This window comes from Gymnoscopelus braueri (genome assembly GCF_963280865.1).
Source record: "Gymnoscopelus braueri genome assembly, chromosome: 9".
NCBI classification, from domain to species: Eukaryota; Metazoa; Chordata; class Actinopteri; order Myctophiformes; family Myctophidae; genus Gymnoscopelus; species Gymnoscopelus braueri.
In genome coordinates, this window is record NC_137610.1 from 4146089 (window position 1) to 4163138 (window position 17050).

Below are 17050 nucleotides of genomic sequence, written 5' to 3' on the forward strand. Positions count from 1 at the left end.
TCCACCACCCATATATCAAGCAGTGGCGTTTGTTGGTCCCTCTGACCATTTGGAAACTACAAATGAAAACATTTCCCGCCCAAAAAATAGTACAAGTTTAATTTTTAAAGTGCTATCACTCAGTGTCCAAAGTCATGCTGTTCAATGCAGTGGACAACAGACAACATTTAATGTCCATAAAGAGATGGAGAGAAACAGAAAACATCGTACCCTGGTCGACACGCGTACTCAACTTGTGACCCGTATTTAACACCATCTCCATATACAAGTGTCAATTCTCCAAATGGAATATTCTCCGGGTATGGACATTTTGCTGGGGAAAAACCAACCACACACACACACACACACACACACACAAACACACCCACACACACACACACACACACACACACACACACACACACACACACACACACACACACACACACACACACACACACACACACACACACACACACACACACACACACATAATAACATCATAACATAATATAACTAGAAAAAGTGCTCCTCGGAGCACAGGTCTCCGCCAGGTCAGGTATGTTATTGTGGCCTCCTGGTGGCACTATATTAGGCCAATGTGAAAAGGGACTGTGTGTGCACAGTTTCGCTGCGATCAAGCCAACGGTGGCAGAGATTAGCTGTACACAAAATGACAGAATGACGGACGGACGGACGGACACACGGACACACGGACGGACGGACAGGGGCGAAAACATACTCTCGCCATGCCTTTCGGCCTGGCGGAGACAATGACACAGTAATTTGAAGAATCCCACAAAGCTAATATGATACTATAGACACAGAAAACAAATGGTTTATTATATGGTTCTTTAACCCATTTAGACCGGGAACCCCTATACGTAACTATACATTTCAATCCGGGAACCCCTCTTGGGGTTGTTGTTGCTACAACAACATAATAATTTTTTGTAATTTTTGAATAAATATGTGTTTGTTTTTTCAGAAAACTCAGGTCTAAAGGCATTAAAAGGTTCCAGAAAAATAGTTCCTCAAAGAACAATTTATTGATGGTTCTCTAGGCACCTTTAAGGGTTCTTTATAGAACCATTGAAATTAATGACTCTATAGTTCTAAAGTGTCTGAAAGGTTGTAGTGGGACCAAAAATGGTTCTTATAGGCAGTGGTTCTCAAAGTGTGGTCCGGGGACCCACAGAGGTCCTTGAGGAGGTTTCAGGGGGTGTCCATTAAAATGTATTAATAGAGCATCAACATTTAGTGTATCCACTTTAAATACTACATTGGCTATTTGAAAATAGCAGAATCTGCTATTTTGAGGAATTTTGTTGCCCCTTACAAAATTCCTAAATTTTCAAGATTGTTTTGTCCTGGCAAAAGTATTTTCAGATGGGAATCTGACGAAAATGAAAATGTTTAAGATCCAGTGGTCTACTGCATCACTCTGAAATATCAGTTTGAGTACCAGTTGGCACCATCATTGTTCTGTGTGTAGGAGGACACCTAGTGGATAGCTGCTGTAAATGTTTCATTATCAATAGAGTGTATATATTTATTCTGACAGACTGATAGACATCAACTCCACAATCTACAAAATGCTATACAGAGTAACGGTGCCTCACGGAAGCTGCAACAGGAAGCTATTGTCTGTTCGTCATTTCCATTCACGAAAATACATTTTAAAATATCTTTAATTTTTTGGGGGGAATTTCCATTTCTGCTAAGCAACAGACTACTGTACATAGGCTTCGACTGCTTTGATTTAGTGGGACTTAATTATGTGACTGCAAAGGTGAAACGTCTGAACGATAAAGAGAAAGATCAATCATACTGTGTGCAAATTTGACATATCTCCAACAAACAAAAATGTTACAGAATTTAACCCATTCAATCCGGGAACTTATATTGTGTCATTTTTAGCTATAACCATTATTATATATATTCAAAGATAGCAGATATGCAAGCTCATGGCACGGCACGAGTGCGACACTACAAGCTTGTAGATCTGCAATTATTCTTGCGGAAAAATCATGAAAATGTGTGCAAATCTTTGAATATAGGCCTATTTTGTCCGCAGACCCCCCCCCCCCCCATCTCAAAATATTTTGTTCCAGGGACCCCTCCAGAAGCAAAGACTTGAGTTAAAAATGTATACATATATATATTCAAAGATTTGCACATCTTCAAGATTCAAAAATAGCAGATCTACAAGCTCATAGCATGGCACACAATACAAATGTATTGTAATCTGATCTATGTATAAGAACGGTCTTACCTTGAGCAAACTCTAAGGTCAGAGTGCACACCCATATGAAAAGGAGACATCTTTGCGTTATTAGCACATGCATTTCTGCCAGCTGAAACTTTGAAATGCTAATGTGGACCGAGGGACCTGTGGACTTTTACAAGGCAAATGATTGCTCAACCATTGACCAAACCAGTCTGTTCCAGTCGTTCCAGCACAACAAAGGGATGAAACAGGGACAAGACCACACAGTGCCTTATATGTCTTAAGCCCGATACGTCGCTGTACAAAGGTGTAGCACGCTGAAAATAGCTGATCTACAAGCTTACAGTGCGTTGCGGATGCCACTTGTTGTGAGCTTGTTGATCAGCTATTTAAGGGACTACCAGAGGTTGTGCACCATGGTGAAATCATTTTTACATGACAGACTAAAGATATTATTTCCGTAACCCCCCCACACACACACACACACACAGACACACACACACACACACACACACACACACACACACACACACACACACACACACACACACACACACACACACACACACCTCTGGTAATGATATACACTTTAGTAATCAGTTAAACAAACTAAACAATGTGTGCCTTTCCCAAACAGGCAGAGCACCCTTTCCCCATTTGCGAGGCCATTCAAAATAAAAAATTGAAAGTTAAAAAGGACACAGGTCTCCTTCGCCAGGCTGGGCAACCTACCCAGGGCTGTGTCAGTCCCCCAGCCACAAAACCTTGAAGCCCAGAGGCGGACTTTTATTGGGGGCGATGAAGGGGAGTTTGACTCATACTTGAGATTGCTCAGAAATGTGGATATAGCCTACCGATTTGTGCATGCATGACCAAATGTAATCACACATGAAACTAAAACGTATGTGTGCGTGGTCTGTGCGGACAGCAGAGCCTGTATAAATATGTTTGTGCATACATTTGATCTGCTACAATAGGAACGACAATTGCGCATGTGAGTTGATATTGCTGGACTGGACAATCAGTGAATGCTCATCAATATGAGCTGATATATTGCCGGGTGGTTATAGGTCCATCATAGCTTACAGGTGTTAATATGCATTATGTACAGAAAGTAATACATTTTAAGTTTGTGACACCTGCAATCTACAGTGTCTGCAATAAGTCTGACAATATTTCCCAGAATCAGGTTTGAATGAATCAGACAATTGTTCAAGTCGCTCCGGTCCGAGTCCAAGTCGAGTCTCAAGTCATTTGGTCCCAAGTCCAAGTCGAGTCCCAAGTCGTTTGGTCCCAAGTCCAAGTCGAGTCCCAAGTCATTTGGTCCCAAGTCCAAGTCGAGTCCCAAGTCAATCCAACCCTCCGGTCCGAGTCCAAGTCGAGTCCCAAGTCATTTGGTCCCAAGTCCAAGTCGAATCCCAAGTCTTTCTGTTGTGGGCAAGTCAAGCCGAGTCACAAGTTGTGTCAAGTCCCTCACTACTATTGTTCCCCAGCCCACCCACAAAGCACTCCGGTTTATATCTTGAAGAGAGAAACCGTATCTTAAAGTCAAGAATTAAACCAGCATAAAGCTGTTCATTTATCCATTACAACATTACATGTCTGATCATTTAGTTAGAACTAGGGAAAGGCTAAATTACACTAAAGAAATGGGATGTTTGAAACAAAATTGTTTATTTTTTTACATTTTGCACCAGGCTGGCAGGCTCAAACTGGCACTGCCTTTCTGAGTAGTTTTCAAGTGTATTGTTTTGTAAACAAAGTTAGAGCAAGTGAACAAAGTGCTCATGTAAACATTAAACAAAGTCAAAGGTAACAAACAACAAACTTCAAGGACATTACTTTTGCTATAACTATTCATTATTAATGAATATTGGATAAACTGTGGGTGAAATGATGCTGGAAAGGAAATACATTAATGGCATTTATCTATAGGCCTATTAGGCCTATAATCTTGAAGTGTCTGTGTTTGTTTTGTAGTATTTTAATATTTCGTCATTTTCCATCAGGCACAGTATAGCCATCTACTACAGTACACATGCAGTGTTGCCAGATTCTGTGAGAGAAACAAGCAACCAGGTCTAGGAAAACCAGCCCAAAATCAGCCCAAAAGAAGCGACTATGGGCCACATGAGCACTTTAACATATACATCAGCTATTTGAAAATACTAGTAGATCTACAAGCTCACAACGCGTCGCATTGCGACACGTTGTGAGCTTGTACAATGCGACGCGTTGTGAGCTTGTAGATCTGCTATTTTCAAATAAAATCTTGCGGGGAAATGATAATAAGCAGATCTGGCAACCCTGTAGGACCTACACGTGTTTTTATTTTGTTTTTGCAAAGGGGTCCTTGGTAAAAAAAAAGAAAAAGAAAAAGAGGCTACAACACAGTGGAATAAAGGCATTTCTTTAAGTTTATATATATAGCAGAGAGAAACTTATGGTGGAAAAAAAGAAGGAAGGAATTCAAGTTTGGTGGGAGTGATTTAGTGAAGTTAAAGTTATTAAACCTGCGGACGAATGGAAAAGTGGCGACGTCAGAAAGTGATGGATTACGCAGAGACTTTATTGCTGTTACCATGGATAAAGTAGGCTATACAGTCACGAGTCACTTCACCAACAGTAGCCTACATCATGATCGGTGTGATCCTGATTCGACAGTGGTGAGTGACTTTCATGTTTAAGTACGTATATCTTGCTGGCTGGTGCTACTGTTGTTGTTGATTTATTATTAGCTTTAAAGTGAGTACTGAGCACAGTGAGCAGCACCACCTCTCCTCCTGGCTTGGCAAATTGAATAACTTTTGGGACTTCTGTTGCTGTTGCCATTGTTGTTTTTCCTACTGCTGTGGCTCAGTGCCCCAGCTGTTCTGCACGCACGCACTGATCAGGGTTGCCAGATCTGCTTATTATAATTTTGCCGAAAGATTTTATTTGAAAATAGCCGATCTAAGCTGCTCACAACGCGTCGCGATGCGACGCGTTGTGAGCTTGTAGATCTGCTATTTTCAAATAGCTGATGTATATGTTAGAGTGCTCATGTGGCCCATAGTCGCTTGACTCGCTGGTTTTGGGCTGGTTTTCCTAGACCTGGTTGCTTGTTTTTCCTCACAGAAAATCTGGCAACACTGGCACTGATGATAACTGGACGGCAGCCGTCGCAGAATCAAAATGACTCCGCTGGGGGTGGCGGTGGCGTTTGCACAGTACACACACAGATCATTCACAGGGAAAAAAACAAAACAAGTCACGAGTCATCTTGTCTCGAGTCGAGTCGAGTCAGGAGTCATTGGCTAGCAAGTCGGAGTCGAGTCTCAAGTCTCGTTGGTCTTTTACCTTCCAAGTCCGAGTCGAGTCGCAAGTCTTTACATTCAAAGTCCGAGTCGAGTCGCAAGTCGTCATATATGCGACTTGAGTCAGACTCGAGTCGAGTCACTATGACTCGAGTCCAATTGTCTGCCCCTAACCCCTACACATTCAATGCAAATCTATACTTTTCTTTAAGTGAGCTTCCATCACTGTGATGACCACTAGCTGCACTGTGATTAGCTGACTCCATTAGCTGACTCTATTCAGCACTGTGATTGGCTAGCGAGACACATGACACATGTAAACACACTTAAAAAAAAACATATTATGTTTTTTTTTAAGCTAGTCATGGGTCTGTGATGACCACTGTGATGACCACACCGCCCACTTCACACTGGGTGTGATTTTTTTTTTTTTTTAAGGGCATCACAAACTGCGACCCAGATGACCGAAGAGACGTTGCTGACTTAATCAACCACATGTTTTTCTCATGTACAGCCGCTCACTACCCCCCTTTCTACCAGCTCAAAATTCCCTCCCTCAAATACATCCATGGGAAGTGTGTATAACAATGGAGATTGCCACCAGGAAACCAACAAAGCCCCTTGCCCTGATGGGATATCACACAGACTGTTCAAGGACTTTGCCCAGTTTGCTAGCAGAGGTGGAAGTTCAGCTACTCACCCTCTCTTATATCATGGACATCCTATATAAAACCTCTGATGCTCCAGGTACTATCAGTATCCTTGACTTTTCAAAAGCATTTTGACAAAGTGGGACAGACTGTTGCAATGGAACGTCTCTTTCAACCTGGTGTCAGGCCTGCCCTAATACAATGGTGGTGTAGCTTTCTCTCTGGCCACAGGCAAAGTGTATAGAATGTCACTTGAACTGCTGCCATATTTTAATCTCATCCATGTGTCACGCTGACAAAGTAACATCTCTCCAGGCTGGCTTTGACAACCTCGAATGTTGGGTCTTCAGCAGTCAACTGGCATGAAATCCATCTAAGTGCAAAACTATCAACATTCAGGAGAAATCCACCAACTCTCTTTTATTTCTGTGTGGCCAACAGCTACCATTGTGTGACTCAGTGGAAATTAAATCATCACATTGCTGCCATGGTAAAGAAAGCCAACACCAAAATATATTTCCTGAAGAGATAAAAAGTTAAAAGAGTTTCCACCCGACAGTGACGACATGTTTATGCATAATGCATTTTGCCATAAAGATGTCAATCAATTGGAACTTTTCCCTGGGGCTTCCTGAGCCCCCACCAGAACCTGGCTGCCCCCCACCAGACACCCTAAAGGTGACTCTCCATCATACAGACTCGTTCAAACTATTTCAGACTACTTCAGACTGCAACAGACTGGTATTTGGTTGGCAAAAGTTGGCATTTAGTCTGTCAGCCGACTTGCCCATTGAAATGGTAATGCTTTATAACTTCCAGCCCAATGTGGGAACCAATCGCCAAATAAAAAGGAAAAACAGCGCCCTCTGCTGTTCTTGAGAGATTACTTTCAGCCTAGGGTCTAGGGCAGCCAGGTCTGCTTATTATAAGCGACTTTGGGCTTGTTTCCCTGCAAAGTCACTTGTAAATGGATGTTCCCAGCGTTTTTTCTTTTTTCTTCACTGACGTGCAGTGGTGTAAAGTAACTAGTACATTTACTCAAGTACTGTACTTAAGTACAATTTTGAGGTACTTTTACTTTACTGGAGTATTTCCAATTGTCTGTACTTTTACTCCACGACAATTATTTGAAATGTTTAGTTACTAGTTACTTTGCAGATATAAATCATTATAAAACATACATTAACCACTTTAGCCCTATTTTATACCTATAAGCTATTTGAAAATAGCAGATCTACAAGCTCACAACGTGTTGCGATGCACGCGTTCTGAGCTTGTAGATCTGCTATTTTCAAACATTTTAGTACTTTTACTTTTGGTACTTTAAGTACATTTTTATACCAATACTTTAGTACTTTTACTCAAGTAAATGTTGAATTCCAGACTTTTACTTGTAACAGACTCAGAGTACATCTATTGCATTGATACTTTTACTCAAGTAAAACATTTGAGTACTTTTTCCACCACTGCTGACATGTACACAACATTTTTGAAAACGTTTATTCGAATAATCAAAAATAAATACATTAATTCATTTATTGAAATTAACACCCAGAAAAGAGCCAAAACTGAGCACATTTCGATCTATAGGCCAAATCTAATTTGAAAAAAATATATTAAGAGTATATGAAAGCCAATTAAAATGTTTATACTATTGGAATCTTACACACCTGCTCCCAATAGATTACATCACCACAGCGCAAAAGTAGGTCAAATCAATCAATCAATCTCTCTCTCTGGGAGCGACAACGAGAAACAGTGAATGTAGGTTTTCATAGACATGGTCGCTTGTTTCTCTCACATAATCTGGCAACACCGAGAGCTCTCGCTGCGTGTTGTTGTTACTTCTTCTCTGCAACATGGCTACTCCCAGTCGGGCCCCAGTCGGCCAAAGAACTGAACATGTTCGGTCGGCTCTGGGTCGGCCGAAAAGGTCCCGACGGACCACCCGACGGACCCCTAACCGACTGGACGACTATATCGAACGCTTCCCGACGCCAAGTTGGCTCAAAGTCGGTCTGGTGGAGAGTTAACTTAAAAATGAGAACTGAAAGATACAGAAAATCACCCATCCATCATCCTCATGAGTCTGCTAAATACAATGTTAATTTTAAACATAACAATTATTTGTGTATAGGCTACTCATGTGATATAATGTTAATTTTAAACATAACCATTATTTGTGTACATTTTGCTTTTATCTTCTACCTTGTGGATATGAAAACAACCACAACTAGAAAAAGTGCTCCTCGGAGCACAGGTCTCCGCCAGGTCAGGTAGGTTATTGTGGGCCAGCAATGTTCAGAATTTGCCAATCAGGATGGAATATAAAAAATCGGACAGAACCATCTTGATCACATGACTATAGAGATCATGTGTACCGATTTGCGTGAAATTTGGATAAAATATGAACGCTTAATCTCAAAATATGTGTTTTACATGTAAGTCAGCCTCCTGGTGGCGCTATAAAAGGCTAATGTGAAAAATGCAGGGCAGATGTTTTTCGTTCAAGTGGCATTTGTTCCTCGGCATAGTGGGAATGTGCGTGTGAAATTTCACGGAAATCGCAAGCTGCGTTCATGATTTGAGGCATTTAGTTCAAAATGGACCAATCCTGCAATCTTTGGAAGCCAACCTTAGCCAATCAGGATGGAATGTGGAAAATCAGACAGATCCGTGTTGATCACATGAATATAGAGATACTGTGTACTGATTTGCGTGATGTTTGGATAAAATCTGTAGGAGTAATATAAAAAAATGGGTTTTGCACAAATCGGCCTCCAGGTGGCGCTATAACAGGCCCATGTGAACAATTTGGGGCAGAGGTTCTGAATTGGCATCCAGGGAGTGTGTGTGCACAGTTTCGCAGCGACCGGGCCAACGGTGCCTGAGATTAGCTGTTCACAGACAGATGGACGGACGGACACACGGACACACGGACACACGGACACACGGACACACGGACGGACAGGGGGTAAAACATACTCTCTCGCCATGCCTTCGCCATGCCTTTTGGCCTGGCGGAGACAATAATATGTTAAGTTTGACTTATACTAATAAAACTCACCTGACAGGATTCATCAGTTATAATAATCAAACTCACCTGATAGGATTTATCAGTTATAATAATCTAACTCTCACTATTGTATAAAAACTTTTTAGGGTATATAACATGTATTCATTATTCAGCGAAGAACATTTTAAATGTTAACATTTTAACATGTCAGTAATTTTCTTTTCTTTTTTGCAATTGAAAACATATATATTTGTCCTAATCAGTAATACATTTTCAACTGATTAAATAAATAATGATTATGAAGACATCTCATGCCTCCTTTTTATTTCCAAGAATACGGTATGCATCAGAAGTTATGGTCAGAGAGGCTCCTTCAAATAAAAAGAAGAGGAATTGCTAGACCTCACCGACAATACTTTATACTTTATACTAAGAGTCAAGCCCCATTCTTCTACCTGTCGTTAGTTGTTAGTGGTTGCATTGATATGAAGGTCAAATGTTTCTGAACATTTTGGGTCCCTAAGCATCATCTTACAGTGGGACCCCCAAAAATGTAAGCACTCAGTCGTTTTAAAAATAGAGCTTGTAAAGAACAAATAAAAAAGCACAATATGGAAACAATAAATATGTGCACTAATTGATTTTATAAAATGTATACATATTAGTAAAATAACACACATCTGTTTTTAATCTTGCCTGCTAGGCTAAATAATGTATGTGTATGTTCAGGTATATACCTACTTACTAGACATTCTAAATACTTAATTTCATTCAAATAAAGTAAATTAAAAACTGACGTCAAATGAAGACGATCAAATGATGAGCCGGGAGAACCTTTTATTTTTATTCCTGGCCTTTCATGCTGTGCCAGGACAACTGCACGGCTTAAAGCTGCACTATGTAACTTTTCTCTTCTACCCCGGATTTGAACCCTGTTTCCTGCGCAAGTGCTGACATTTTTTTTACCATTGAGCTAATAGAGCCTCCCCGCTTGCTCGGGGGATAAATTGAATTTTGACCATCAGGTCAAAATTCTAAATTTGAGTCAGATCCTGTAAAGCAGGGAGACAAAATACAACCACCTCAATTATATAAGTTATATTGTATTAACATACTCTACCAGATACAGATTGGATAAAATTACATTTTATTCATAAAAAAGAAAGTTACAAAGTGAAGCTTTAATGTGAAGAGAAGAGCCAGAGGCCCTGACATGGGATGTGGGTGTACATGTTAAGGAGATTCCACAGGCCCGGAATAAACAGGGACCCTCAAAGTTGGTTCATTTATTTTATGGTTTAATAATACAAAAATGTAATCTGAAGAATAATGAGGTGACAGCAACTTTGCTGGCTCCAGTGTTTCTATAGGAGCATCCAAACAGTCTCGTTGCTCCTGGGTCGACTCGACATGCCACCATTTCCACGATTCCTGTGTCTTGATTAGCTATTTGTCTCTGTATAGATCTCATGGATGGTACAGAATGAGTGGGAGCCAGGAAAACATTCATCTCCATCTTGCTGAACACATTTCTTTATCCCAATTTATCTTTCACAATGTCCAGCTGTGTGTGTGTGTGTGTGTGTGTGTGTGTGTGTGCGCGCGCGTGTGTGTGTGTGTGTGTGTGTGTGTGTGTGTGTGTGTGTGTGTGTGTGTGTGTGTGTGTGTGTGTGTGTGTGTGTGTGTGTGTGTGTGTGTGTGTGTGTGTGTGTGTGTGTGTGTGTGTGTGTGTGTGTGTGTGTGTGTGCAGTATACAGTACATGCCACAGTATCATCTCCTGATGTGTGGCCGCTAACATGATTGCCGTTGCTTCATAAATACTTAACAGCTTTTTATCATAATAAATATTCTCAGTTTTGGTTTCTGCAATATGTCCTGTGACCATTTGTTCTGATATAAACGATAAAGTGTGTCTTTAACCACAGTGATGTTTACAATGCTGTTATGTTGAAAACTATCAAGTAACCTCGATCTTAATCTATTGCAGTGGTGGGAAAAAGTACTCAATTTCTTTACTTCAGTAAAAGTACCAATACTGCAATATAGAAATACTCTGTTACAAGTAAAAGTCCAGAATTAAAAATTTACTTGAGTAAAAAATGTACTTAAAGTATCAAAAGTAAAAGTACTAAAATATTTGAAAATAGCAGATCTACAAGCTTGTTGTGATACCTCAAAATTGTACTTAAGTAGAGTACTTAAGTAAATGTACTTAGTTATTTTCCACCTCTGATCTACTGCACTTGCCCATGCACCTTTTATAGATACATGCATCATAGTTAAATATTTACCTAACAACTCTATTCTCTGGCATTTTTATTAATCTATTCCATAAGGCTACCATGCTACTTGTCCACCTTATCTCACATGGCTCCCGTCCCATGTCTCCTGTTATTGCCAATACAGGTACGAATTTATGCACTCCAAGGAAATACCATATAGAACCAATTCTCAGTGGTGGAAAAAGTACTTACGTTTTTTTTTAAAGGTATTGATAAGGAAAAGTATCAATACTGCAATGTAGAGATACTAAGAAATTGTCTGGAATTCAAAATGTATTTGATTAAAAGTACAAAAGTATTGGTACCAAAATGTGCTTAAAGTACCACATGTAGAAAGTACTCATTATGCAGAATGTCCCATTTCATAAAGTTTTCTAATGTATAATGAATAGAAATCTTTTGAAAATAGCAGATCTACAAGCTCACAATGCGTCGCATCGCAACGCATTGTGAACTTGTAGATCGGCTATTTTCAAATGTATAAAGGGCTGAAGTGGTTTTGTAATAATAATAAAAAATCTACAAAGTAACTAACTAAAGTTTTCAAATAATTGCAGTGGAGTAAAAGTATATATTTGCCTCTGAGAAGTAGTGGAGTAGAAGTAAAAGTACTGAAAATTGGAAATACTCCAGTAAAGTAAAAAAAAAAACCTCAACATTGTAATTAAGTACAGCACTTGAGTACATGTACAGTTACTTTACACCACTGCCTATTCTGGACCATTGTTTGGACCACACGTGTGTAGGAGGACACCTAGTGGACAGCTGCTGTAAATGTTTCATTATTAATAGAGTGTAAATGTATTCTGATAGACTGATAGACTGTAGGCCAGACATCTCCTCCACAATCTACAAAATGCTACAGAGTAGTGGTGGTGCCTCACGAAAGCTGCGACAGGAAGCTATCGTCTGTTTGTCCTGCAAAGGTGAAATGTCTGTGTGTGTGTGTGTGTGTGTGTGTGTGTGTGTGTGTGTGTGTGTGTGTGTGTGTGTGTGTGTGTGTGTGTGTGCGTGCGTGCGTGCGTGCGTGCGTGCGTGCGTGCGTGCGTGCGTGCGTGCATGTCATGATAGACTACAGGACACCAGACCACTTGGAGTCATATAGTGGAAAATGTTCCACTATATACAGTTTACAATCTGAACAATCAAGAGGGAGATCACTCATGTTGCGTGTGCAAATTTGACACATTTCCACCTTTGTTTAAATTAGATTACCCACCATTAACCACTTAATCACTATTGCAAAAATAGCCTTTTCTTTACTGTAATTTGAGCTGCAGTCTGATCAAGCTCTTAATGCATGAAAAGTTCATTATCATTAACAAGGGCTAAAATCACATCAATTGGCATCAGGTATAAAATCACATAAGTGCAGACAAGCTCATTTAAGATTGTTTGCTGTACGTGTTAGTCTGTGCAGCTGCATTCATGCTCCATCATCTCAATACTTTTGTCTTCAGCATCCCTATTCTTGCTAGGGCCTTATACACACTGGGGATCAGCTTTTCATGAAAATCCCACAGCCTCGAGTCACGGTGCAGCTGCTCTTTGTTCTTTTGGCCGGTATGCGTTTGATTGCGGACGTGAATGACCCGACTCACATCTGGAGGGACCAAGAATGTTTTCCCGAAGTTCTTGAGCACTCCGTGCACTGATGTCTGCTCCACCATCCTTGGCTGAACCATCATCTTGTCATAACTTACTGGATCTTCACGATAGATGTGCTCCAGAATATTTGTTCCTGGCACCCCTTCCCACTGGGGCAGGTGGAACTTTCCACTGGGCTCAAAGTGGAAACTTGGATATAAATGAGTCTGAAAAAGGAACACCCCTGCCTTTGGTTCCTGCTGTTGGAGCTGGACCATCAGGGCCATTAGGCTGTTTTGCTGGTACGGTACTATAATCTCATCTATGTCATGCAACAAGACATAGCACGAGCGGTCCATGTATCTGTATATGCAGTCATTGAGTGTGGTCAGCTGGCCAAAGTAATGCAGATTCCCTCCACCCACTTTATACTGCCATCCCTGCCGCGATGGTTTGAGATGCTTTTCTATAGGCCAGGGAACCATCTCTACCAAACCCTCCTGGCTGTAACTGTGTAGCAAGCGGTCGAGATCTGGACCACAGCTTGTCTTGTAGATCACCACCCTGCCCACGCCGAGCAGCCTGTACATCTCTATTGCCTGTGTGTATTGAAGCACATTGTTGTAGTCTCCATGCAGGGTGGAGATGCAGACTGTGAAGTTAAACTGGGGCTTTATCTCCTCTGTCCCGCTGCTCTCTTGGTTACCTATAATCAGAATACAGCTTCATTGTCAGAAAACATTTCTTTGTTATTTCTAGTGTCCGACCGATATGGCCTTATTTGGTCACATTGGATCTTATCGTATCGGTGACATTTCTCAAAGAAAAAAATGATTTATTTTAGAGATGCACCCATCAATCGGCCGCCGATCAAAATAGCAGGTTTTATATCAAACCTGCCGCATCGGTGACCGGCCCGGTCACTGTCCTAAATTGCGATTTTATGCCGGTCAAATTGATACTGCATGGGCACTGCGCAGCAACAGCATGATGGTCAAGTCGTGCGAGTAGACTCAGTAAACATTAGCAAGTAGCCTATAGTGACAGCCTACATAATATGGTGCTGATTAGCCTACATTTGAAATATAAGGAAACATTACATCGAATATCTATATATTATGGAATATATTATATTCCATAATGCTGCGTGCAGTTATAGCCTAGTCAATGCCGTGACTGTCGGTCCATCAAACACAAACAACAGCATTGCAAACGCTGTTGCAGGTGTAGCCCCCACAGTCAAATTAGCCAGAACCGGCGTGCAACAGACGTGCCAATCGGGCTCAGCCCTATTGGCATGACTGGTAACACGTCGGACTGGCGAGTGGGAGCCTCGGGTTCAATCCCAGCTCACTGCGTTCCCCTACACAGGCTATAGAAAAAAACAGCCAGTTCCAAAGAAAAATCCCCCCCCTGTCTTTCTTTGCATACAGTATGTTGCTGAATAGACAGTACAACTTTGGCACGGACGTGTGTGTGTGCGTACGTGGCTCTACGCACTTCTCCCATATCAGACAGTAGCTGCTCAACCTGCAGGGTTGCCTCTTGTTCCAAATAAATTACAAGGTGCCATCTGAAAAGTCCTTAAAGCTGTAAGCAGCTTCCAACAACAACTCAAAAAGACGTTGTGATCATGATATCATCCATCATCCATAATTCATGTGCCTACAGACGTCTTGTCATCTTTCCAGCTGTAGCCTATTAAAGCTTGTTAATTCTCGTCCGAAAGTTTAACAAAGTCCACTGAGCAACAGAGAGAGTAGTGTAACGTTTTAAGTCCCAGATGTTTAAAAGGAGCCAAAACAGTGACATAAGGTAATATTTTGCCTTTGATATCATTGAAAGGCAAGAGACTAGACTAGAGTGACATGTCCTGCTATGTGTCTGAATGGGAAAACCTTATTTATTTATTTTTGCTTTTAGTCAAAACAAGAAAAAAAAATCCATTAAGATAAGATTTTCTTTGTAAAAAATAATAATTGTAATAACTGATCTCAATATGGACCCATAAGTTTTGCCATAATCATGCAGCTCTATAACAGTGACAGCCATGACAGTAATGGTACAAATAAAATAAAAATATATAGGCTACAGTAGTATTCTTTTTAAAATTCTTCTTATTTTTGTAATCACTTTAGGCCTTTCGTTGCATAATCAGGGCATCAATATTATAGCCTTGATTAGCCCATAATAGCCCATAATAGTGATTTTGGATATTGTACTATTGTGATATGGCATAATAAGTGTTATTTTCCTGGTTTAATCTTATTGGTACTCTGTATTGGCGAGTACACAAAATTAAGTACTTGAACTCGTCCTGAAAGAAATCTAGTTAGTTGTCTAGTTCTTAAATAGAAAATTGGTATCGGTAAAACCGGTATCGGTAACAGACTTATAAAAAAACGGTAATCGGTATCGGCCAAGGATTTTTCCATCGGTGCATCTCTAATTTATTTTAATCTTTTTCTTGTGTTTTGCTGCGCAAAAAAGCCAAACTGAGCTTTCCTTTAAGCACTACAACTTCTGCAACTGCATCCATCATGTTGAGAATTAGCATCAAAGCCCTAATGATGATAGAAATTAGACTTTATTTTGTAAATATGTGTTTATTAAACACAGAACACTTGTTTAATCTGTAGGCTACAGCAGCTTAACTAACGAGGCTGACGTTTGACGAATTAGAATAATGTCAGACTGAGCTCTCCATCCCGATGCCAAATAATAATAGTAACAACACGTTCAACAATATGTAACTATATGGCCTCAAGGCCTGGAAAGAAACTTTTACAACATCTTACTGTGTGTGCGTTTGGTAACCTCAGCAAAGACTGCTCGCTCTAAAACACGGTCGCCCCGGATCAAAGAGAGATCAATCAAAGAAAACAAACAAATTCTCTACATATTTACACATAGTACCTGAGATAAGATATAAAGGTGCGTGAGCATAGCAGCAGATGTATTCTGTACGTGATATACGGACATTAGCTAAGGTGCGAAAAAAATAGTCAGTTACCTATAGGGAGAAAGATCTGCTGCAGTGCTTCCATGCTGTCTGGATGAATGGACAGGGTGACGTGGGTGGCTTTGCACCCTGCGGGGATCCGACACATGACATCCATAGTCTCAAAGGGAAAACCGAAACTGTTGACGGGTACAAAGCTAGCCGGAGTGCTGTCGTGCATGGAATAGTTCCCATTGCAACAACAGAAAACACAGTGAAGGGGTACGATTGAATCTCTCCTGAATATGCCAATGATGCGTAAATCCCAGCCTTTCACCCTGCGATCCATGTAGGCTGAGACCAGCAGGTGCTTGGTGTTATTCAGAGGGGTGATGCTCTGGGCAGCGGTACGGCAGGGACACAGGGTTCGGTCCAGACGCGGGGTCAGTATGAGTCTGTGTGTCCCTGTGAATCAATCTCATGATGATGATGATGATGATGCCGGCAGTAACAAAGAAGAGGACATACCTCAGTTTTTGTTTATTATTACAGTTAATCATCATGCCGTAGACGGGAATGATCCCAAACCAAGGCTTCAAGTGAAGTCTCTTATTCCCAGCACTGTTGTTGTGGAAATACCCAACTTTTGGCCCCTCCTGTTGTGTGTTTGTGTGTTTCTGTTAGATAAATGGTGTGTGGTGTGTGGTGTGTGTGTGTGTGTGTGTGTGTGTGTGTGTGTGTGTGTGTGTGTGTGTGTGTGTGTGTGTGTGTGTGTGTGTGTGTGTGTGTGTGTGTGTGTGTGTGTGTGTGTGTGTGTGTGTGTGTGTGTCTGGTCATGATAGACTACAGGACACCAGACCACTTGGAGTCATATAGTGGAAACTCCTTTAAACCTTGAAGTTTACAATCTGAACGATCAAGAGGGAGATCATTCATGTTGCGTGTGCAAATTTGACACATTTCCACCTTTGTTTACAGGAAGACACAGCTAGAAGGGTTCTGCTTAATATGAAACAGACTGAGGCCAAACAACACTGGCGTGGACTTCGACTGCAGGGAAAGTTGGCC

The 17050-nt window shown here is 40.9% G+C and overlaps 1 protein-coding gene across 1 annotated transcript; it reads right to left on the bottom strand.

Annotated features, from left to right (window-relative positions):
* Nucleotides 1-12782: 12782 nt before the first annotated feature.
* On the bottom strand, nt 12783-16513 carry LOC308091859 (glycosyltransferase family 92 protein F13G3.3-like). Its single transcript, XM_080437600.1, has 2 exons — nt 16055-16513; nt 12783-13747 (listed from the first exon to the last, which is right to left on the bottom strand). The coding sequence occupies exons 1-2, from the start codon at nt 16329-16331 to the stop codon at nt 12891-12893; spliced, it is 1134 nt and encodes a 377-aa protein (XP_080293726.1). The 5' UTR covers nt 16332-16513; the 3' UTR covers nt 12783-12890.
* Between the last annotated feature and the right edge of the window lie 537 nt (nt 16514-17050).